Source organism: Falco naumanni, chromosome 9 (genome assembly GCF_017639655.2).
Source record: "Falco naumanni isolate bFalNau1 chromosome 9, bFalNau1.pat, whole genome shotgun sequence".
NCBI classification, from domain to species: Eukaryota; Metazoa; Chordata; class Aves; order Falconiformes; family Falconidae; genus Falco; species Falco naumanni.
This window is the reverse complement of record NC_054062.1, coordinates 17,909,603-17,934,558: the sequence shown is the minus strand read 5'-3', so window position 1 is coordinate 17,934,558 and position 24,956 is coordinate 17,909,603. Positions and strand designations below refer to the sequence as shown.

At 35.0% G+C, this 24,956-nt stretch overlaps 1 protein-coding gene across 2 annotated transcripts in view; it reads left to right on the top strand.

Moving 5' to 3' along the window:
* ATRNL1 (attractin like 1) overlaps nucleotides 1-24,956 on the top strand; it is a 526,081-nt gene that overhangs the window by 125,764 nt on the left and 375,361 nt on the right. For both annotated transcript variants that reach the window (XM_040607278.1, XM_040607277.1), the window contains exons 16-19: nucleotides 6,828-7,041; nucleotides 9,119-9,307; nucleotides 14,251-14,469; nucleotides 19,195-19,332. In XM_040607278.1, coding sequence (XP_040463212.1) covers nucleotides 6,828-7,041; nucleotides 9,119-9,307; nucleotides 14,251-14,469; nucleotides 19,195-19,332 — 760 coding nt within the window. The remainder of the gene's footprint in view (nucleotides 1-6,827; nucleotides 7,042-9,118; nucleotides 9,308-14,250; nucleotides 14,470-19,194; nucleotides 19,333-24,956) is intronic.

Below are 24,956 nucleotides of genomic sequence, written 5' to 3'. Positions count from 1 at the left end.
TGTCTAATAAGATACTGAGACACTTAAAAAGCGTGAAGCTTGCTTCCACTGCTTATAATGTGTCATTCACTGGGTAAATAGCTACAAAATATGAAATGTGCAGGTATCTAGCATAGTTACAATCAATGCATAGTTAAAGAATAGAAACCAAGCAATGAGGTAGTAAATAGAATGGGATGGTTTCTCATCATATAGCTTTTATCTTCAGTAAGCAGTTTTTTTGTTCGTAATGATGCAGAAAAAAGGCAAACTAACCGCAAGCCCTTCTCAAAACTGAATACTGTGGAAATGCAAGCACTAAGGGGATACTGTATTTTCAAAGTTTAATTGTATGTTTCTTCCTAGGACAACTATTTTCCTAGAAATCAAGAAGTTCAAACGATTCTTTAAAATTTTGAAGTTTGGTAATATATTATTATGAACATCAGAAACTGAGTCAGAAATGTATTGCACACTTCCAGGACAATTTAAGATCCAAAATGAAAGAAGCTGAAGTAAAGGCAGGGGTAAATTTCTGAAAGAGATAGATAGTTCCTTAGCAACTTGCATAATTAAGAAACAGGACAATTTTGAGGCTCAGTAGTAATTGGCTATTCGGTAAAGGTGGACTTGCTCACTTCACTCATCTGCAAATTATTCAGCCCTCATTAAATTAGTGCTGAGGCAGCAGTAATGCCTAAAAATTATCGTGAGTATAAATGATCACATTTGCTGTAGATCTCAAGGCAACTTAGTCTGACTTAAATTTTCTGAGTAAACACTGGATTTAGAATGAAGTATCAGCTCTCTCATTACGGTTACACAATTTTCCTTTCGAACGTGATTACTACTTAAAAGAAAATTAAAATTAAGTGGTTTAGAATAAGGGAAGAGCACATTTTTGAAGTTATTAGTGATCAGTGTTTAGTAAATTTCCCATAATGGCTAAAAACTTTCCTTATGTTCAATTAAATAGGATGGTAAATGAATACAGAATGATGTTCTATTGCTATACACTGTATGACTGCAATTTGGCTCTGCTGTCAGATGAAAATAAAGCCCTGTCCAGCAATTTGTCTCATTTTAATAATTCCTAGATCTCTTTAACTTAAAAATAAAGGTTGATTTCTCACTTAAAAGGATTTTTGGTGATACTTTATCAATGTTTTAGAAGATTGTTTGAACCGTGACTAGCTGCATTTCAAGCCAAGTATATGGCTTCTAAGATGGGCTGTGGGTTCTGAAAACTGGCCTAGAATGAAATAAAGAGGAGAAATATATTCTAGAGAATGGTTCTAGTTTTTAAGTGGTGCAGTGGGATAAAACTATGGAATAGTTTTCAACATACGTTTGATTGCATTCTCCAGTTTTTGTTGTATTACTTTGTTTCACTGTAACATTTGACTGATGATTTCTGGATACTTTCCTCTTTTGATGGTTTGTGTTTTTTTTTTTTTTTTTTTTTTTTTTTTTTCTTCAACCCCCTCCTATAACTTGCCTAGAATGCTGTTGAGTAAGACTGGTAGTAAGTAAGATAACAGATGAGTCACTGTTTCTATCCTACCCTTTCTCTTCCTATATGAAGGAAAAATTATTAAGGCAAAATTTTATGAACTTTGCCATTTCTCATAGTAATCTATAATATAATTGAAGTAAGTTCTAAATCCTATAAAGAATAATTATCTGTATTATTTACTGAAAAACCTGTAATTTGTTTTGGTGACTTTTTGTGGCTCTGCAATAATGTAGATGAAATGTAATATTTAGCTCTTAACAATTCTAAATGGGAACAAAAATGTTCAACGTTGGTGTCCAAAGTAATTATAAATCATTAGTTAAAAAGATAATGATATTAAAAGTTTAAAAGAGGTATAAATAGAAGATCATTCCCTAGATACTGTTGAGAATCTTGGTTAAGAGAATCAAAGTTAAGATTATGATTCAAAGTAAATGATTAGTCTCATGTCTATGCAAAAGAGAAGGTTTTCCATTACTTATTAATAGCAGCAGTAGCAGGTAGCAAGTATCAGGGAACCAAAGACATCAATTGATAAGTAATGTATAAAAATATGAAGTGCTATTACTTTAATCACTAAATTTTCCCAAAGTTTAAGTTATTTTCTTTTGCTTGGTTAAAAAAAAAATACTTTAGTAAAAAAAACCCATGGCGATTAACTTCTGCTAGCTAGAAAATAATTTCAATTGCAATAATTTTAGGTTTTATAATGTCAACAATGAAATAGGAGATACTGCCTGTCATATTTCTGTATTCATGGAAGAGTGGTAGAACTGAATATTAATAGAACATGGATAATGCATTTTCCTCGTAGCCTTTTTGTGTGCACCGTGTCACTGAAAATTCACTGTCTTTGTGTGTTTGAGCATCTGTGTAAGCAGCATCTGAAGGGACATATCTTTTACACCACCTCTCTGCGAGGCTGAAATCTGTATGAATAGTGGCTGCTTCCACCCTGTGTGCCCCCTAGTGCTTTCTTAATCAAGAAACTAGAAGGTGGAATGACAACAATTTTACCAGGTTTCTAGATACTAGCACCTGTAAAATTGAGCTGTACCATTTGTTTGGCTTCTAAGTGAGGGAAGGTAGATATAGTCCCAAATTGGACGAGATTATCCACTCTTTTCTTGAAAGATAGAGCATTGCAGAGCATACTTTGCATTAAGGAATTATCCTACCTTCTGTAGATGTAGCAAACGCTCCCTTCCTTTTCTATTTTGGAGCAGGGAAAGTGGAGGTAGCTCTGATAAAATCTTTAGCTTCTAGAAAAAGATATCAGTCTTGCAGAAATCAAACAGATTCTGCTAGAAGGCAAGAGTTGGAATGAGTCCTGCTGAGCTTAGACAATGAAGATCTCCAGACGACCTTGTTGCCTCCTTACCGGTGCAACACAGGATGATCACGCATTTTGGAAACTTCTCATAATGGTAGGAACTACATGGTTTTGGAGTTGACTTTCACTTCTGTCCTCAGTGGACTGACAACCCCAGCAAGCGTGGACTACTTTAAAGCACTCAGAAAAATTATGACATACATTAGACACTATAATATTAAGCTTGCAGAACTGAGATAGGCGCAGTCAAAGTGCTTAGAAAAAGTTTCAGTACGTTTCCACTCACCTGTCGTCTGGCTCCTTAGTAATAAACTAAGCAGCAGGACAGCCCTGCTGGGGCAACAGAAAGGTGTCTTGAATAATAATGATTTCTTGAACTAGGTCATATCATTGTTTACTAAGAAGTTCTGGTGTGTGTACATGTTCACATGTGTGTTGGAGCTTTTCTTCCATCCTCAAATAGAAAAGGAGCTGATTCTGATAGAGTTGCAGGTTCCTTTTTAACTCATAATCTGAACAATTTACTAAGTGTGAAATACAGCAAAGACAGGGTAGATTTCTTGGTTGTGGTTTTTGGATAACTTGAAAGCAAACATTCATAAGAAAGAAAGAATATCTCTTCAGAACTCCCTGAGGAGTAACTTTCTTCCCACTTACATGCTGATCAAAGTTCATCTGACCTTCCAATAAAGAAGTCTGTATTCTTGAGAAGAAAAAAATTAAACATATTTGGGGCTGATTTCATGTCAGCAAGTGTGTGTTTTCTGAAGTGAAAAGTTTATTTGTACTGTTTTTCACCCCACTGGTTTGATAACAATGTTTTTCAAGAGGTCTGGAAACTAGAATCTTACTTCAGTGAGTTCTGGGTGCAGAGAGCAGGCGATCTGGTTTCCTTCCTGTCTGATCCTGTTCAGAAGCATCTTTAACAAGATATTCAAAGTAATCGCTTTCCTACATTCATTTTGCATTAAATGAAACACCCATAGAGTTCGAGTGAATTTAAGCCTGGAGAAGAAACTGGATTGACACTCTCATTTGGCACCTTTGAAGTCCCTCAGCTGCTTCAAGTACTTCTGAGTCTCCCAACTATTATGACAGAATCTTTCATCAGTTTGAAAGATGACTAGATTTATGCTTTTTTTTTGTGAAGAAATTGGTTTGATAGTCACAGCATACTGGTGGCTGCAGGTGTCACAGGTGGAACTTCCGGAATTCTCTATTCACTGTCGGTTTTTCCCTTTTGGCTTTCATGCAGTGCAGCAGCAGTCATTTTTCCTGATAATCTTCGGTGATATCAACACGCCGTCTCTGCTGTCACCAGCAGTCTTCGGCTGTACTCCACCGTGTCACGGAATTCATGCCACACAATTGACTATGTACTTCAAGCATGTCCTTGGAGCGTTTTGGTGGCCTACTTCTCAGCTATTTATCATATTTTAATTAGAAAAAATTAGACATTAGAAAAAATATTTTGGATAATCCATTTTTTGACATCCTAACAACATGCTCAGAGCAGCATAAGTGAGCCTGAAAGGCAGTAGCTTCAGTGTGTGTTATTTGCTCACACACTAATCGATGTTCAGGTCTGTATTTTGACATGTTACCTTAGCAAAGAGCCAAAGATGGTACATATGGAATTTGAGATATCTGACACGACGAGCACAAGTTGTCCAGATATTACAGCTATTAAGAATGATGATGACTATGATATGTGTTGTTTTTACTAAAAGCCTTTCATTTCAGGGGTGCTGCTATTATATCCTAAGGCTGCTCTGGCTTCCATGATCCTCCCTGGGACTTTGTCATCATTAAAGGAGTTCTGAGACACTCACATACTCAAATAGAAGAATTTCTCTCCAAACGTCGTTGCTGCACTGTCAGTTTCCGTTATTGGCCTGACATGCTTTTCATCATAGCTGGGATAGGATCTCTTTTCTTTACACTGATGCTGAGGCAGTCTGATTTACACTGATTATTTGGCAGTCCAATCAAAATAGTCAGTAATATGTCGAAGGTTCTTATGGCTAGAATACCTCAACCTGTAAGTAGGCGTTTAGGTTGGTTTAGGTCCTTGTTTGTCAGCAATTTATCCCACCTAAGCTTTTGACACTTTTTAAATGTCTGGTGTGCACACTTAGTGTTCTACAGAGATGTCTAGAGACATGCATAAATATCTGTGGTTTTCTGATGCATGTTGAACACATGCAGCAATCTAGGCAACTAAATAACAAATAAGATAACAGCTGTATCACTTTCCAGATGCCAAAGTTCCACTTTTACTGCTTGCCCCATGGACATTCTAGTATCCAGAACATGAGAGCTCTCCCAGACACCTGGAAAGTTGGTCACCTGGGGTAGCAATGAAGTTATGGAGTAAACACAGAAGTAAGAAGCAAGAGTGGGCAGTGGCATTTTTGCTGGATATTCTCGTTACTGTTCAAGAGTCTCTCAGAGTGCATTACAGCTTATGGAATGGAACATTTTTTCTTCATTTTCTGGTTTATTTAAGCTTGTTCTTGCATCTGTAAGTCTGTTAGTTGCTGTAGCAATTTTTGTTTGATCATGCTCCTAACTGAGAGGACATAAGAAGAGAACATAGTGAGTACATTTTAGGGAGGTCAAGAATACTGATTATCTACCTACTGATTTAAAAAAAAATACACTGGTGTTTCTGAAGCAAAATTTATGATCCTTCATATTTCAGTTTGGTCTAACAAAGCAAGGGAAAAAGAGGAATGACCTGATCAGGTATAGATTTAAGAGCTGTGAAAGATTTTTCAGACATGGATTAAACCTGAGTGGCCAAAGAAGGATGTGAGATCAAAGATGAAAGATCTCTCTGAGAGATGATTGCAGTGACTCTTGGTTTACTTGTGAAATAGCACATAGATCCTGAACTGTGGCAGCTTCTTTACCTTGGCCTGTAAATTAAATTAGTTGAAAACCTAATTCACAATTGGATCAACATCTCTGCTTTGGAGATGGCAACATCGGTCCTTTGTCTGGTGCAGACAGTTGTCGTGTTTTGCGTTCTGGTATTCACCTACCACCACATACCTGTTGTAGTCTGTAGTCTCTCTGTTTCTCTGTTCCTTATGTTTAAACTGGGGTTAATGAAAACTGCCATCATAGAGATCATGTAAGGAAAAGTGTTTGGTTTGGGTATCTTGAGATTTTTGCATTGATGGGAGCAAGAAACGTGGGTAGATTTGTCCTGGAACAAGCAAAGGCCTTTATTCCTCAAAATATGGTTTTTTTCTGTTGCTAATTTCATAAAGACAAAATGACAAAAATTAGTAGAAGTTGTGATGCAATTTTACTGATACATCCTAAATATCTTTTAAGAATTAATGCTTTTAATGTTTTCTGGATTATTTTCATAGCTTATAAATCAGTAATAAAAGTGTATTCAATGTGTGTTTAATCGCATTGAAGTTGCAGATGTGCCACTTTCAACTTTGTTTTTGAATTGTCTAAAGATGTTGATTAGTATCAGCAACACAGATTTCAAAGGATGGAATATTTATCCTGTTTTTATTGTTTATCCTGAATATTGATTTCTATGAATTGCTGTTAACTTATATGTATTTTGTTATCCACATTGGTGTAACAATTAGTGATCATTATAGTAGCCACTGGGAAAAAAAAAAAAAAAAAAAAAACCACCAACAATTTCATTACAACCATTTGGCTTGGTTTCTGACTCTATCAAATAATAGTAATCAGAATTTACTTTGATTAGAACAAACACAGATTTTTAGTAGAACAGAAGCATATAGTGGGTGGGTTTTTTGTGGGGGTTTGTTTTGGAGGGGAGGTTCAGCAAGATAGAACAATTAAGATAAAAACTGTATGGACAGTGATGATAAAGTGACAAAAGAACATGGTGAATTCTCTCAAAATGTGAAGTTGCTGCTGAGCTATTCTTTGAAATGTTCCAACAACAAAGAAAAAATATTTCAACTAATTATCTCTCATTTGTTTCCTTCTGATTCATAGAAAATTTCACCTTGGGTAGGTTTACGCAAGATCAACATCTCCTACTGGGGATGGGATGACATGTCTCCTTTTACAAACACAACTCTGCAGTGGCTGCCTGGAGAGCCAAACGACTCTGGCTTCTGCGCGTATCTGGAAAGAGCAGAGGTGGCAGGTCTAAAAGCAAATCCATGCACTGCAATGGCAGATGGTCTTGTGTGTGAAAAACCTGTTGGTAAGCAATCTTTTATACTCAGTCACTGTTACTCTCATGATTAGAAAGCTGTTTAGGTTTTCATTTGGCTAAGAGGGATTTTTTGGACAATTTGGATGAAATAAAAAAACCCCAGCTTTTGTATTTCTTGAAAAATATGGAGCTTCAATCTAAAACCCCAATATTTCTTAATCATCAAATATTTGCTTGTGAATGACTTTACATGTTTTAATTTGCATTACACCAGAAGTCTTGTAAGTTTCTTCTAAATCAGTGGTAGTGACAACAATGATTGTAGTGTGAGTGTGTCTGTGGAGGGGTTCAGCAAGGCTGATGTGTTCTTTCTGAATCTCCGTGAATGTCAATGAACGTCTTAATGGTCTAAAAGACTGACAAAGCCCCAAATTTTTTTGGTTTGTGTATAAAGATTACTGGGGCAAATGGTGACATAACAGTTCAAATTAACATTTTCATGCTCCGATTGTCCTGTTTCCCTTCACAGCTGTGAGGTTGAGTACATGAAGTTCTTTAAATTTCCCCTTCAGATTTATTTTGTGCATTGCCTGTGAAAAACTGGAAAATAGCTGCATTGTTTGTGTATTGAGAACACTGCTTATCTATCTGATGGTTTTGCTGTGAAATTGTCAGAGGAGTTAACTTGCATAACCAAAGCGTGATCTTACCAATCCTTTATTCTCTTATAAGGAATTCCAAATAATGATGTAAATGCAAGATATACATTGTAAAGTTGTTGCTACTGCCATCTATATCTTCCAAAATTTTCATCTTTTGCTGTGTTCTTAATTTTGTGTTAACTGTTAATTGTTTACCAGGTCTTTCTCAGAACAGTGGAAGTTATAGTCACAATGGAAGAGACATCCCAAAACATAAAGGATACACTAGGTGTAACACAAACATTATTAAGATGCAGTATTGTACAATTAGATCAACATTATATGTATCTGCTACTAGTGTCTTGTTTTAGATGTTCGGGTTTTGTTTTTTTTTTAATCCTGTGGTGCTTCAAAGACTGTAGAAGTCAAAGTACTTCAGCTGTATGAGAATACTTTTATAGTACAGCTGTTTTGTGTGTTGTTTTTTTTTTTTTAGTTTTTATTTTATATTTTTTATTAATTGCAAACCGCATTTTAAATATGTGCGTAGTAGGTCAAATCCAGAAACACCCTTGGTTAAGTGATTTGGTGTACTATATTAGCAGTTGAAGAATGGCTTGAGAACTTGGCTGGTATTGAATATGAATCAATAATATATGAAAAAAGGCAGTATGTAGGAGGGCATAATCCCAGTATTTCACAAGGTGCTTCTGTATGGAAAATGTAGTGTTGTTTTGTGTTCTTACCTAAGAATTGCTATACTCTTGGTTTTGTACACTTTGCAGTTTTATTTGAAATCAAAGCAAAAATCACAAGTTGGGATATACAAGTTCTTTTTGTGTGTTATGACTTTTTAAGATAATACACCATTAAACTAGTCAGAATGTGGTCTTTAGTAGAGAAGAACAAGCAAAAAACCCAAAACCCCAAACCCCCAACCAAACAAAGAAGAAAACCCAACCCAAATCTGTTTTGCATTGAATAATGTTCCTTTAGTTACTTTCTCTTTGGTTTCTAGTGACTTTCATATATTTTAGGCAAAATTATAGGGGATAACTAAGCCATAAGTAGAATATTTGTTGCTTATACACTGTTGAATTAAAGAGAACATTAGACCTTGAACTCTATTGTACTTGTTATAGAAGTTTGAGACTTACATGGTATATGTACAGGTAACCAAGCTGACATTACCAGCCAATGAATGTTAAAATTTTTACTTCAGTATATAGATAAAATTGCTGTGAAAAGTTTTACATGTACTTTCAGAGATACAGTATGACTCATACTGAGTACTACTTACAATAGTATTTTATAAAAATTATTATGTATATACCGCAACATAAGTTTGGATGAAATTATTTCTAGATAATTAAGGAAGCAACCACTTTCCATGTAACAAGGAATTTTCTAATGGAACATATGATTAAAAAACAAGGGGATTGAAGTTGTGTTAAAAATGATAAATGTTTGTGGTTCTTTTCCAGTCAGTCCCAACCAGAATGCCAGACCTTGCAAAAAGCCATGCTCCCTGCGAACAACATGTTCTAACTGCACGAGTAATGGTATGGAATGTATGTGGTGTAGCAGTACAAAACGATGTGTTGACTCCAACGCCTATATAATCTCCTTCCCCTATGGACAGTGTCTAGAATGGCAAACTGCCACATGCTCCCGTGAGTATCTTAATGAATGTTCATCCTGTTGTAATTTTTTCCACTCAAAAGAGCATCATATGAGTAGAATTCAGCACATTCACTGAAGATAAAAACAATTGCACATGAATGACTTTATATAGCTGGTAATGTAAGCAGTCAATACTGTGTGTGTATTTTCTAGATACAGATGAAATACTGACAATTCTTTTATGTTGAAACATATTTAGTCTTTTGAAGCAGTAAAAAAAGTGTTTATTGCTTTCAGGTAAAGGCATCATGGTATTTTACAACCAGTGTTAGTATGTCAAACAGTGGCCGTGAGTTGGAACAGAATACTATAACTATTTTATTAGATAAATAATATGTAGAACTCAGACTTATAGAACATCAAGTTATTAAAAAAAAAATGAGCTGAATTCAGAGTTTTTAAGGTTCTGATTTATTTTGTCAAAGTAGTCCCTTTTTCTAGCATGCAAAGGTAAAACCAATGGTATAACAACGGTAGTAAGTTGAGAATATTGTAATGCAGATGCAAAACCAATGGTCTCGGTCTTCCTTAGATTCTTCTCACTTGAAAATACAGAATATTAACCCTTAAAGATTGTTTATCCTCTCCATTGAAACAGAGGGAATTCTGTTAGGCCATCAGGCAGGTAAAGGAGGTGCAGAAAATTTTTGTCCTGTGATCAAATGAGGTCAATACTGGCTGTGTTAATGTTCAAGGCTGCTCATTTCATCTGTTTGAGATTAAAGGGAAGTGATCTCTGCTTTTGTCAAGCAGTAAAGATACTCCCCAGATATGCCCTATGGAAGCACATTTCAGCAGAAACTGCTATAGTGTCTCTAGCAGAATAAAGACCCTACTCAATGTGCCTTTCAGTACAGCATTCAGCTGAAGCTGCTGCTTCCCCAGTCTTTAGTGGCTGAACCTGGTTCAGCTCAGCACCCTGCAGTTCCAACCTGTATCGGGGCCATAACTCACGCAGATGCTGGAGCAAGCTGCCTGTGCCTTCAATTCTTGTCTCAGTTGTGGTTTCTTTAGAACAATTCCTCCATCACCATCCTACAGAAGACTGGTTCTTAGTATTTCACTGTCCTTCAAGATTTGATTAAAATACTTTCTCCCTGTAAAGGTTTCCAATCCAGTGGGACCCAAACTCAATATACAGGACTTGTGAGGTGTACGGTTGAACTCTCATTACTGCTTTTCTTTGTGAGAGTGTTTTGCTATTTCTTTTGACCACCTTTTTCTCTCCATAAGACTCTTTTGAAATCAGCATCTCTGGAACATTTTATTTCTGGATATGTTGTGGCAGAATTCATGGTGACAGCAAAATATAACTTGCTTTCAGGGTCATAGTTAGATTGTGATTCCATTTAATAGATTATGGATACAAATACAAAAAAACCAAAAGGTAGTTACTTGTTTTCATCTAAGCCTCAGGAAAATATCAAGTAAGGTCCTGCCGTATCTGTAATAGGAATCACTGATATGTTCTAATTTTAGCCAAGAAGAATAGCTACAATGACCAGGCCACTACATATATCTGGGTTAAAGGAAAATAAAGTATAAGAAAATATTTCTTTGAGGTAAAACTGTCCAAGCCTGTATTCTTCTTAATTGAGGTTCCTTCATCATCTGTAGTAATCTTAGAATACAATCAACTGGGGAAATGTTGACCTGTTCTGGTAAACTTTTATGCTCAGTTAGTAAATTCAGATATTAATCCAGGTTCTAGAGTCCAAGTTCAGTGTGGACTAGAAGTAGGGGTTGCACATTCCTTGGGTCCTCATGTCCTCTAAACCCAGCCATCAGCCCATTTTTGGTCCAAGAATAATAGGAACACTTAAATCTCTTGTTCTGTATTTTTGGAATAATGACACTGTAATTGTTTTTCTCTCATAACAGTTTGCTAAAATTATTTTCACTCCTATAAGGAATCAATTTTGCAATTTACTGATAGTGAGTTTTATCAGAAGATAAGTAGATTGAAAATTTGGAGATAAAATTGACAGACTACCACATGAATGATGTTTAGCTTTTTAAAATAGTATATGTTATGTCAGCCTGAACTATTAACTCTATTTTTGTGTTTGTGTAGTGTTTGCACATCATGCAGATTCAATTTGTTGGGGGGACACTCTACAAAGATCTCTACAAAGTTTATATCAAATAAGGGAAACAGGGTTTACTATATACCAGTTCATCATTATGTAAAGGCAGTTTTATATTAAAATGCATTTTCTATTCAAGAAATTAAAGAAAAGTAAGATTTAGTGTCTTTAAGCAGGTTGTGTGTGTTGTTTTTTTTTTTTCTGAGAGTTTTGAAGCATTAGATATTTAACATTTAAACCAGAAAATGATTGTCCAAATGAAACATGGTTCAGACATTGTTTCAAACTAAATGACATGAAAATTTTATTAGGTAGATATATCTTTATTGTTACTGAGGTAATGAAGTATTAAGTGTATTCCCTTACCAAGGGGTAGTGTTTCTACTTAGCTGAAGAACAGAATGTAACTATACCTTAAGAAAAAGAAAAAAAAATTCCTGGTTTTAGGGATGTGTGTGTGTGTGTGTGTCCTGTTTTATTTTTATTCTGAATGACTGATTTCTGAGTTTTTGGATGTTTAACTCTTAGTGAAAAAAAATATTCACACAAGCATGTATGATTTAAAAGATAAAATGTAACTTCACATTTATTTTTATAACTTGGAATTAAAATGAAGAACACACTTTTATTGGTGACATTTTATCATTTTAATGCCTGCTTGCCAAAAAGTTGCATTCCACTCTTCTCCACATCTTGCATCCATTATGACTTTTGATTGAATAAGTGACAGTTGAACAATCTTTGATCTCCTTTAGAATTTCAAAGAAAAAAAAAATTCTGCTTGAATATCCCCCTTTTCCATAAACAATAACTCCTCAGTTAACTCTCCAGTTTTTCAGCTGAGCACTACTACAGAAAATATCTGAGAATTTTCACTTTTGGTTCTGGTTTATCTTCTATGAAGATAGTGCAGCTCTTACTCCAAGAGCTGTTTTCTCCTAGCTTTAGTAACAACAGAATATAAATTGTTTGGATCACTAACAGTGCACCTCTGTAAGGGCAAGCTGGCCAGTACAGAGTGGTGGTCTTTACTTGCTTGTTTTCTAATATAGTCAAGAACCAAAATTTGTATCATTGCTTCATATCTGATGAGGTCTGGTTTAAAACTGATTTATCACATCATGATTGATGTCGATTTCCAAGAACGATTGAGCTCTCCCCTGCCCACCCCCCCCTACCTTGGCCTTTTCCCATATTTTGGAAACTTGAAACATTTCCTCCTCTTTGGATTCTTCCAATTCTAATGATAACAGAGCTCATGCTGCAGCTTTCTGCACTGTTAAAGTCCTGAGATCTCATTCAGATTCTTAACTACCTGGTTTCTTGATATCTGCATGTATCTTTAGACTACTGGAGTAGTTTTTCTCTGAAAGCTTCCATTACTTTTAAGCAATTTTAATATTTGTTGAAGTCAGAGTAGCTAGCATTATTCTGCTGTCAGTATTTAATCAGAAATGAAGCTGTTCTGCTTAGTATACACTTCACAGAACAGATTCAAGTATTACCTTTGTGGAGTAGAGTGGTCCAGGTGGCTGTGAACATTAGTTGGATAGTGTCCTGAGACAAATTGTGAGGTTACACTCATGTAGAAGCCATTTGAGTGTCCTCCAAAAAAACCCAAAAACCCAAAAACAAAACAAAAAACAAAACCCCCCAAACAAAACCCCCACAAACTTTTAAACTACTTTCATTTTAAAAACAAACAGATTATTTCTGTCTTCCTGGCAGAATCTTCCTGAAGTTCATGTATGCTTTTAAAATTTATTTTTTAAGTGTCTACAAAGTTAATGTGAGAAGAGACAGGTATCCATAGTGATCAATGTTCAAATGATTCTGATGTTAATTTGATTCAGTGCTACAGCATTAAGAAAAAAAGAAGATGTAGCAAAAAAAGCTCAAATATACTTGTGAACTCTAATGGTGTTCCTGAAGATACTAAATTGTTAACTTCTTGTTAATAAGAAGTGGCAGTGAATTCAGAATATGAATTTTATTTGGTTCTAAACAGATTTAAAATATGAGGAAGACCATTTCATGAGAAATCAAATTATTTAAAAAATGTAGAGTATAAAAGATCTAGAGGGAGATTAGATTTTCAATTTGCATACTAAAAATCAAAACTTTATTTACTCTTAACAGATGCGACTCTTAAGATATTGTTAAATGGGGTTGAATTATGACTTGTAGCTTAAGAATCCTTTTCTTTTTGGAAGATGTGCAGTATGCTAGCTTGTTTTGAAAGGTCTGTATAAGAAAATAGAGTGAGTTTTGTCAATGAATATTCAGATACGATCCTGGGATACTTTGTACCTGTATAAATTTTTGGTTTGAATTTTAATTATCACAATTTTTGGATTATGTTTCTTACTTTGATCATTAACCTTATCTTGAATTCTAAAGTTTTCCTGTTGGAAGGACTGTTTACATCAGTAAAAGAAGTAATACATGCATCCCATAACATATATTAATAATAAGCACAGAATATATATTTTATTGTGGGATTTAAGGAAAATGTGTAATATTATTGTTCTGCTTTATTATCTTTGTTTATTTGGATTTTTTTTGTTGTGTTGTGGTGTAACAAACAGCTGCTGTGTATTCTGTAAACTTTGAGGATGTATAGCTTTTGAAGAGAACAGAGATATTCTTACTAGTGTTACCAAAATTTTTTAATTTACATGAGGAAATAGAAAAGCAAAATTGTTTTTTCATCTGTTCTAAGATCCTAGCATCTTATTAAAAAAAATAAAAAACAAAACAACAAACAAACCCCAAACACTGCAAAATAAAACCCAAACAAAAAAGAACCCCAACCTTGAATTAATATTGTATTCCATGTAATAAAGCTCAAAACTGCTCTGGACTGAGGACCTGTGGACAGTGTTTGGAACAGCCTGGGTGCGGATGGTGTAACGATCCCAGTAACACTGGAAAAGGGCAATGTTTGGAAGGATCGTCAAGAGGCCCAATGAAGCCTGTTAGCACGCACTCTAATGAAATGGTGCTTGATGCTAGTCTTTGTCCAAAAGAGAAAAATTATGAGTGGTCTTTTATCCAGTGTCCAGGTAAGGTCTGCTTCCATTCTTTCTTATATATGAAATAAGAGGTGTTTCTCTGTTTAAGCATGCCAAATTAACATAATTGTTTTGAATAATACAAACAACAAAAAAGAGACTTGTTTTTCCAAAATATTTCCTAACTATGTAGTTTATTACTCTGTCTACTGAACATAAATTTGCTTCCTGTCATGCCGGTTCACATGTGAAATTTAATGCAAATAGTTTAACAAAAATTGCCATTTATTTATAAATGAGTTTCCACCCATCCCGTCCTTCTACTTTTTCAAATGCAAATATATGAATTTCCTTCAGCTCTTGCTTTCTTCTGGCTTTCCTATCCATTGAAGAAGAATGCAGGTGGGGAGAAATTATTTATATGCAACTGGTGATGGCCAGAAGCAGGACCTTCCTGCATCCCTGCTGCTCGTGCAGGAGCCCAGCTGGCTGTGGGAATGGGGGACCACCAAATATCCAAGCTGTGCACCCAGCCTAACTTTTCGACATTTGGAGTAAATAAAATGTATGCTTTTGTAATCTTAAAGAGAATCTCAGAAGTCTAAATTTAAGCCGTACCAATCTCATTATACTGTTTTTAATTGTTAAGTTTATTGGAAAAGTAAGCAGCAGTGTAGTAGTGCAGGCAAATGAAAAGCACACTGGAGAGTTTGACACACCTCCAGCGGTAATTTGCAATAAATAATACAGTTTAAAAGACAACTTGAAATTTTTTTTTTTTTTTTAATAATAAATGGTGTAATTGTGCTAAAGCTATTTTTCCAGCAAGTGTTCATACTGCTGATAAATTTGGAAGCTGGAGCTTCTCTACATGAAAACTTTTATGGATCCACACAGCTACATTTTTTTGTTCTCCTGGGTACCTTTTTCATCAGTGTATTCTCTGTGTGTGCATATATGTATATATATGTATGTTTATATATATTTATATGTAAGTCTGTATCTCACTATGTTATTTAGAAAGCAGAATCTCTGAAGAAAGTTTTAGAAAGTTTTCTTTTGGTAATTTTTCTTTAAATACATAGGTAGAGAACAGATTATTTTAAAAAATAGTTTAATAATGAAGTGAAATGTAAAACCAAGTGGACACTGTCAAATGTTCTGAGTTAAAACCAAAAACCTCCAAATATCTAATATCATTTCCTGAACAAAGAAGCCTCCAGTAAATTTCTGGAAACAGTAGAATGACGTTACATTGTATGGAAACTTCAGTACTTAGTCTGTATGTTAAAATAGAGGCATGTTGATAAATGTATTGTTAGACTTTCATTGCAAGACATAGTATCTACCACCAGCAAAACTGTAAACTAAATATATATATATATCAATATATATATATATCTTGCCTAAAATGTTTGAGTTAGAAGATTTTATCACCTTATTTGTTTTGTATTTATTCTTCATGGAAAAATGTTCTGTATTCATTCTATGTTCTGACCAAGAATTCGCTGGAGTTCCAGTTTAGTTTAAAAACCCACTAGTTTTATGAGTTTGAGGCAGACCCTACTGAAGTCATAGAATTCAAATTTCAATTGATGTGAAATTTCATTTTGATTATTATAGGCTGTAGGCTTTGTTCCTAAGCTTTTATTTTCATTTTCTTAAAATATTATCTGCAATGGATTATACTAATACAGTTTATTATTCTTAGAACAGCAATCGTTTGATGTCTTTGAAATAAGATAGAATTGATACTAAGTCAGTATAAGCCTACTGAACAGTTTGTAGTTTCAATGAAAATAAAAATAAATAAGTGATAACACGTAGTTTGAAGATTAGTCTGCCACATCGATAAATAGTTGGCTAAACCATTCATGTTCATTCATGTATGCACTTAGTTTTCCTTGTAGTTCATATCCATCCTCTTTATAGTACCTCTGGGCAATTGTGTTGATGAGAAGTATTTTCAATTAATTCTTATCTTCTGTCTGTTCAAATCTCTAAAACTCAGCAGGTAGCATAACACAATGTTGATTTTTGTGACTGGTCACTTTAAAATCAATAGTCCTCAAAGCAGCTGTCAGCTGTCATAATATTTCTTTTGATATGAATACATCTTTACTTTTTTCGACAGATTTGTATTTTAACTGAACTATTATTATAAATAAAATGGCAAATATCATATATAAAAAAAAAAAAGAAAAATTAATAGTATTGGCATTTCCTTTCAGAACAATTTAGGTGGAATGCAAGGCCAAGGTTGTCTCTAAATTTCTCCTCTGAAAAGCAGTATGTATTGATTCAAAGTAGTTTGTTTAAAACTAGCTGAAGTATATTTAGACTAGATCCAGATTGTAATCTTATTATATATACATTTTATATATATTGCATAGCTTCTTTTTATATTTTCCTAGTATTAAGTATTTTCTTTAAACCATAATTATCAACAAATGCCACCATCACCAAACATTTCAATACAGAGCTGAAAAGGAAATTAGACATGAAATTGCTTATCTCCAGGGCAGCCTCACTGAAGATTCAACTAAACCACCTTTGTATGTGTGAGGAAAATTACGGTGTTGCTGCCAGTCATGTATATTAAAATCACTTACTGAAAAAATTACTTTCAAAATTTAACTCCTAGTTCTTGTTTAAATGGCCATTAAAGTGTTTCATTATTTTAATTATTTTAATTATTTAATACTGTTATCCCCAGTTTGATTGCACTCATCTCTATACCAGAAAGTTATTGAATTGTGCAGTTCTGATTTTTCTCTTTTCGCAATGAGATACATCATTTTAGGAAAATCAGCAAATATATTATTTTCAAATGGTGTGTCATGTCAACTGTAGATTGTATTGGTTCTTATTGTATATAAATGGATTTTTTAAATTTGGTTTAAATCTCTTCCATTTTCATTGCCTTAACAAAATGTAAGAACTAAGAACTACCATATATGACCACATGATATTATAATTTACAGCAAACTAAAATTCACAATAAACAAAAAACATTATCGAAGATTGCCTTCATTTTCCTCTAAATAATACAAAAATTAAGAAAAACATAACTAAGCATTAAAAAGAAAAGAAAATTTATAAATCAATAATCCACTAATTGGAGAATATCAGGTTGAAACGTTTTTCCTACATAATGACACAGCCATCATTAGGCAATCTTAATTTACTTTAAAAGACACCTATTTAATACATTCTCTGTTTTTACTTTTTGTTTATTGGGTTGCATTTTCCCCCCTATTATTTGCTTTATGTCATTTAATGTGTAAGACATGCAAGCAAACCCCAAAATGGAACTGCAATTCATGGCATTTTCACATAGTTTTTTCTGAGAAAGGCAACAAACTGAAGAATGGCAAACTGTCTGGAGGAAGGCACCACAAAGCTCTCTAAAAATCAAGTATACTTAGCAAGAGTAAAACTTGTCTTTTCTAAAGAGATTTAGTCAAGTGAGAAAACATCTACTCCAGCAGTACAAAAATGTTTGTTACTTCTTTACAAGATTCTATAGGCATAACTGTAGAAGAAGGAAGAGATTGTAAACTTGGGAGATTTAAATGGTTTATGAGCCAAGCCTGGCAATGGCTGTAGATGTATTAGGTTACTAAATTCTAAAACAGCTCTAAAAAAATTTAAATCAATGAGTGAGAATCTCTGTCTTCCCCCCCACCCCGTGGACAAGACACCAGTCACTGTGACATTTAGGTTAAAAATCCAAACTTTTTAAAAAAGTTCTTACTAACTGTCCTCTGCTGAGTCTTACACACCTGTCTCCAGTAAGGGATGGTCAGCTTTGACATAGTCTGATGTTTGACATAGTCTGACATTTGACAAGCTGCTGTAATATACAGATTGCTCATCTGCTGAGCACTACGAGCTCTGAGGTCCCACACTATAGAGAGGTCATCCTTCAAATCCTCCTGGTTGTCCAGCCAAGCCCTGGCAGTAGGACTAATGATTCTGGCAGAATTCACGGTGTGATTTTGCTGCAAGAGTGATGGGTACTTTCTGAATTTCTCCAAAACATGGAGCACTGGAGTCGAGGTGTGGTGCAAGATCAGTGATTTATGGTGGTGTTATTTGACAAAATAGCAACTTTATGGTTTTAAGGTCAGGCATAAAAAATTTACGTCGAGGCCAGTTATTTTTTCGCTCTCACTGAAGTCAGCTGCGGGGAGGAGGGGCTGGAGCTGTCTGTGGTCTTGATGCCCTTAAAACCCCTTGGGGTGCCAAAGCTAATGCAAGGACCACAACTGATAAAAAGACGTGTATCTTTAGTGTTTCTATTTTTTTTATAAGTTTCCTCTCCCTAGTAGATATGAGGTTGTGTGTGAGCTGTTCGTGTTCGCTGTTGCAGCAGCCTTTCGAATGGTTCACAGCAGATTGCCTGTAGGTATGGGGGTTTGCATTTGGTCTCGGTGACTTGCTGCCTCTGAACAGGTTTCTTAAGTGACTGGGAAGTATTTTAAAGATATAAGGGCCAGATTCAGCCCATCACAATGGCAAAAAAAGACTTCCTCACACACCTTAAACTCACGTGTCACTACATAGTCAGCTTCTGTGGTCTTTTGTGCAAATTCATGTCTTGTCAAAATGCTATCTTAAAGAGGTTCTCTGTCAAAGTACAAATATATATGTTGGTCATTCGTCAGGACTGAAGTCCTCAGAATTGCATTGTATTGCAATTTTGTAATCACATAGGAATGATTTTGTTCCCAAGAGCAATTTACTAATGGCTTTTTAAATGTTATGTTCTAGCTTGCCAGTGTAATGGTCACAGCACCTGCATCAACAATAATGTCTGTGATCAATGTAAAAACTTAACAACAGGAAAGCAATGTGAAACATGCATGCCAGGCTATTATGGGGATCCCACAAATGGAGGACAGTGTACAGGTAAGTCATGCTGCTGAGAGGAAAAAAACCATTGAAATGAGATTTTATGTGATGTGAAATTAACCTTTCTTTCAATGTTTCTTTGATAATACAGATGAGTTGATCAGCTAAATTAATGATTCAAAATCAAATTAATATTTTTAAGAGAAACTTGGGATTCATAATCATCTTTTTGCAGTTATTGTTTGGTCTGGGTGCTCTAAGAACAAGATGGTAATTTAAAGATGCTCTCCCAGGTAGGGGAAGGAGAAAGAAATTGTCTTGTGGGAGTAAACAGTTTAAGTCCTGTTATTTCAGAGGCATCTTTTCCTTGCATGTAAACAACCCTCTTAAAAGCAGCGAGAAGGTACTTATAAATGAAGTTCAGTATGTCTGATAGCACTAATTTGTATGAATGCATGATGGTACTGGAGGGATTATGCATTTAACAGACCAACAAGTCTTATTCGTGTATAGTTCAAACAGTAAAGCCCGGTATGCTGAGGACTGCAAGGCACCCTGACCTATTCTGTCCAGTTTTGTAATCGCTGCATTGCATTACAGGATTCTACTTGAAGTGAGAGAATGAAGTCAAATACACTATACACTACATTTTTTATTATTTTTTATATATTGCTGTAGGGCTGCTTTTTTACTTACATGGGTGATCTTGAAGTTGACAGTAAGTCTTTCCTTTGTAACTAAATGAGAGAAGGAAGGATATGTTCAATATGAAAAGTCATTAAGGTAGTGGAGATTGAATCTAGGAAAGTGCTAGAAAATTTTGTCACATGACTTTTTCTTCTCTGTTATTGATGTTTCTTTAACTGGACCTTTACTTCTCAAGGCATATTTATTCATTTAACGGGTTCACTTGCTCTTCAGCACTTTAACATGCAGTACTCAATGCATAAAGCTGCATGTCTAGTAAACTCAAGCACAATATGTAGAAAGTGTTCAAGGGGATGGAAAGATTAATGTCTACCCCTATTGACAATTGCACATTGCTGGTGCTTTATGATGCTTTAAATAATTCTTAATAGTTCTCTTATTTCCTGAAGTTGACAAAATGTTCTTTTGCTGTCTATATCACATTTATGGCAAAATGATGTATTAATACAGCTTTTATTCTTCAGGGATACATTAGCTATCAACCAAATAAGTATTTCATCACCTTTAGTGAATTATGTGTAGTGAAATAAAGGCTAAAATCAATTTATAAGACCAGTAAAATTATAAATTTTATTACTTGTTTTTTCAACCCTAGTCTGTAAGGGTACATATTTTTACTGGTAGACATGATTGTAACAGGAGGTATTTAGACTAAAAATGCTTTAAAAAAAATAATTGTTTTGAGGCTTTATCTGCATTGTATTTTGTAGGTTAGAGCCCATAAATCTGTTTAAGTCTTTTAAGACATTTTGATGAATCTAGTCATCATGAACTGTTAGTTGTTCTTCAGTATCATGATTTTTGTTTCTGTGATAGGGGTGCCCAAACTGTGGGCCAGAGATTTCTGCAGGAAAAAATACAAGTGATTTATAGATAAGCCAAATCAATTTTACTTGGATTTAAGAGGATTGTGGAACCATAGATGAGATCAGGCAGTGTGCAAATATAAAGAAAGTAAAGCATGTTTGTTTGTTTTCCTCCTTCGTTATGGTATTGCTTTTGCTAACAGAGAAAAAATTTGAAAGTAGCTCAAAATTAAAACCATAATTAAAGTAAAAGCATAAGGAAAAAAATGTTAGTGGAAGAAAGGGCAACCTGTTCAGAAGCTGAACCAAAGTGTGACTGAAATAATTCAAAAATGAAGCAGGAAATTGTATGGAATAGCCAATCAAAGAAAAAAAAAAAAAGAAAAACATAACTGAAAAAAAACAGTCATCCTCACAGTCCTGTCTTGTGTCACTTTGCTGTTGCCAGCTGAGTTTCTGGCTGGACCCTACTGATACTTCTTTTCTGCTAAGAATTATTTTTCTCTATGAGGGTTGAAACTGCCTGAGAATGCGGTGCATTTTTTCTTTGGAGCTCCTGGGTTATTTCTTTGAGGATCCAGATTGAAAATGTTTTAAAGGAATGACAAGATAATGACTATAACTCTTGAAGTACATCTGTAATACTATAATATTCTTCATATAACAAGTTGCTATAGTTACAGGGGTGTAACTTGGTTATTGTTGTGGTTTAAACCCAGCTGGTAACTAAGCCCCACACAGCTGCTCGCTCACTCCCCCTGCATAGGGATGGGGTAGAGAATTGGAAAAAGGTAAAACTCAAGGGTTGAGATAAAGATGGTTTAATAGGTAAAGCAAAAGCCATGCGTGCAAGCAAAGCAAAACAAGGAATTCCTTCCCCACTTCCCATGGACAGGCAGGTGCTCAGCCCTCACCAGGAAGGCAGGGCTCCATCATGCTTGAGCACTTATTTGGGAAGACAAATGCCATCACTCCGAATGTCCCCTCCTTCTTCCCCCAGCTTTATATGCTGAGCGTGAAGTCATATGGTATGGAATATCCCTTTGGTCAGTTGGGGTCAGCTGTCCCGGCTGTGTCCCCTCTCAGCTTTTTGTGCCCCCCAGGCTACTCACCAGCGGGGTGATGTGAGGGGCAGAGATGCCCTTGGCTCAATGCAAGCCCTGCTCAGCGATAACAAAAAGATCTCTGTGTTATAAACACTGTTTTCAGGACAAATCCAAAACATAGCCCCATACTAGCTACTGTGAAGAAAAATAACTCTATCTCAGCCAAAATCAGCGCAGTTATGAATTGGAGAGCAGTTGTAGGTGGGAAAAGAAATTGTACTCCATCTCTGCAGTTGAGAGGCAAAGTGGTGTATACTGGGAGAAAAAACTAAGAATTATTCTCTTAAGGTACTAGTGACATACAGTATAAAAAATTTTTTCCCAGTGTCCTGACAGAAGTACTTGTGTTGGGTACATATATTATGTATTCTATTGTTGTGATATATGCACTATAGGTAATATCTCACCTCCCAACTTAGTTTGACTACTGGGGATATAGTTAAAAAAAGATTTGCAAGAAAAACTTCCTTTTCTTTTATATGCTGGGTTAGCCTTTGCTGTTCCTTGGATCCCTGATGATCTTGAAAGGAAGGAGTAGACGCGTAGCAAGTCTTTGGAATTTTTTTTTCCTTAACAATGCTAATCCTTTCCTAAATCCTTTCCATTTATACTTCTGGGAGGTCATTCAATAAGCTCTGAAAGAAGCTGACTGTCCACTCCTGAATCATCAATTCTGTTCTGACCTTTGTCCAGGGATGGAAAACTCTGTACAAATATAGCTATTTTCCTTATTCTACTCTGGGAATAGTGATGCTTTTAAACCTGTCATCAAAGAAGTAATACATTCACAGTGGAATTGTATAGTGTTATGCTATCAAATTACTATGGGATGAGTAACGGTTGTTATAGGAAAAAGATATAATTTGTGTTTCAGAAGATTTTGAATATTTGTGATTAAAGAATGGGTAAAAAGAAATTGACTTTTCTGGATTTTTGCTCACTAGAATTGCTGACTTTTCAATAGCTTTAAAACAAATCTAAGGACTCACTTTGCATCCTGATATGATGCAGGCTTAGTAGATGTGAGAAAGCTGAAAAGGACAAAGCAAATATGGAGGCATAGTAACAGGCTTCAAATATGCAAAAGGAAGCTGAAAAGAGAGAATGATGATAAAGTGCCTTCCCCCATACCCCCATTTTGGCTGAGAAGAAAGTAATGGGATTAGGTTGCAGGAAGAAAGGTTAAAGTGGTATACAAGGAAAACTTTCTACTGGTTAAACTGTAAAATAGGTTGCCTAAAGACATGAAATCTGCATTATCACCTACACTATATTTTTAAAATTTTTAAACTAGTGTTGGAAAAGGGCAGTGAACTAGCTGATTCCACATGTCAGTGAACTAGCTGATTCCACATGTTCTTCTCCAGTCCTAATTTTCAAAAGATTCTTGGAGTCTACAGATCTAGAATGCTGGGAGGTATTGAGTAAAGATAGATCATTTTCTTATTAAATTGGAATAGTTTATGTATAGTAAAATGACTATGGATATTTGACATGCTATGAGTGTTTAATACACATGTTCCTGAGTCTTACATATTACTTGTTTTGGAACCTGTAGCATTTTTGTTATTAAAAAGCTTTTGTCTAATGCAGGTTTACTCTGTGATTAATTCTCACTCTATTTATGTCAGAAGTGTAGTGTATTGGTTGCTGATGGACAATAATTTGATGATCATATTTTTAATAATTGTTGTACTTTTTTTTTTAAAAAAAGATACGCAGTAGCAATTATTCATTTTAACTCTGTCACTTGAAGTCTTTCTTCTATACAGAGAATGAAAGTTAAAGTTTGTATTCTTGATGTAGATGTGATCTTTATATTCAGTATTCCTGAAATGTGGCCTGCAGTTAAGATGTATATACTCCTCCTTTATGACATTTCACTGCACAATTATGTAGTTTGAATTATTTTTATATTTGATTTATTGCTGCATTCTACAAAAAAACCCCAAGAACTAGTAGTTAAGGTTTTATGACTGTAACTTACTATAGTAATCTGTTCTTATACTAATTTAAAATGGTTCCGGATAGTTACTATGTCTGTGATGTGAAACAGGTAGCTAAAATCTAAAATGAAATTAATTTTTTATCTTACGCTATGATATCTTTTTAGTTAAAAAACCACAAAAATTCTACATTCTTTGTTGGAAATAATCATACACAGTGCACAAATTAGTAATGTGTGCATGCTTAAGATTTGTAAGCTAAAGCCCCTGTATGTCAAAGAAAAGTGTAAAGAGATAGTACCATCAAAGTTACCATGTAAAGTTACAGCATCTTTTTTAAGAGTTCACTCCATGTTCAAGAACATGAGGGAAGCCAGGGGTGAATTCTGAGCATGAGGGAACAGAGTGCTTGAGCAATGGACAAATTTGGGGTTCCACACCAAGCTCCAATTCTGTTTACCCCTTTTACCTGACTGATCTTGAGTGCAAATGCATGAGTAACCCTTGGAGTGCTAAATGCACTGCTGTCAGTCTGTGCCAGAAATATCTGAGGAATCAGCCCCGCTAGTGATCTAACAGAATATGGCACACACATCGTGTTGTGTGGAAGCTTGGATGAGAGATGCACAGCTCAGCCTTGTTTGCTTCTGAGCAGGTAAAGCTATTCAGATGTAGGAAACCTAGGAAGCCTTTTAGTCTGAGATGGAGAAGAGTTGGAGAACGAATATTCAAAATAGAAATTACTTTGATTATTATTTTTTTCTAATTCTTCTCAAGTCCTGTTTGAGGTACAATTTTGAAGGCATGACTATCAGAATTCAGTAAAAGAAAATTCATCCCTAAATGTTGATGGATTTTGGAAATAAACCAGCTCTGGCTGTAGATGGGAACAGATATTGGCTTGCTGTCTTGGTGGTTTCTCTTAGTGTTACATTTTCTTGAAGGTCTTGATCTGTCATGTACTGCATGTCTGGGAGATATGCAATGTTTTAATAGAAATTCTATAAAAGATATAGTTTTAAGTGTACTGCAGACCAGCAAAAAGTAACAGGAGAAAACAGTATAGGAGATTGCTTGGAACAATTTTGTGTCATCTTGGCAACATTTTTTAGCAT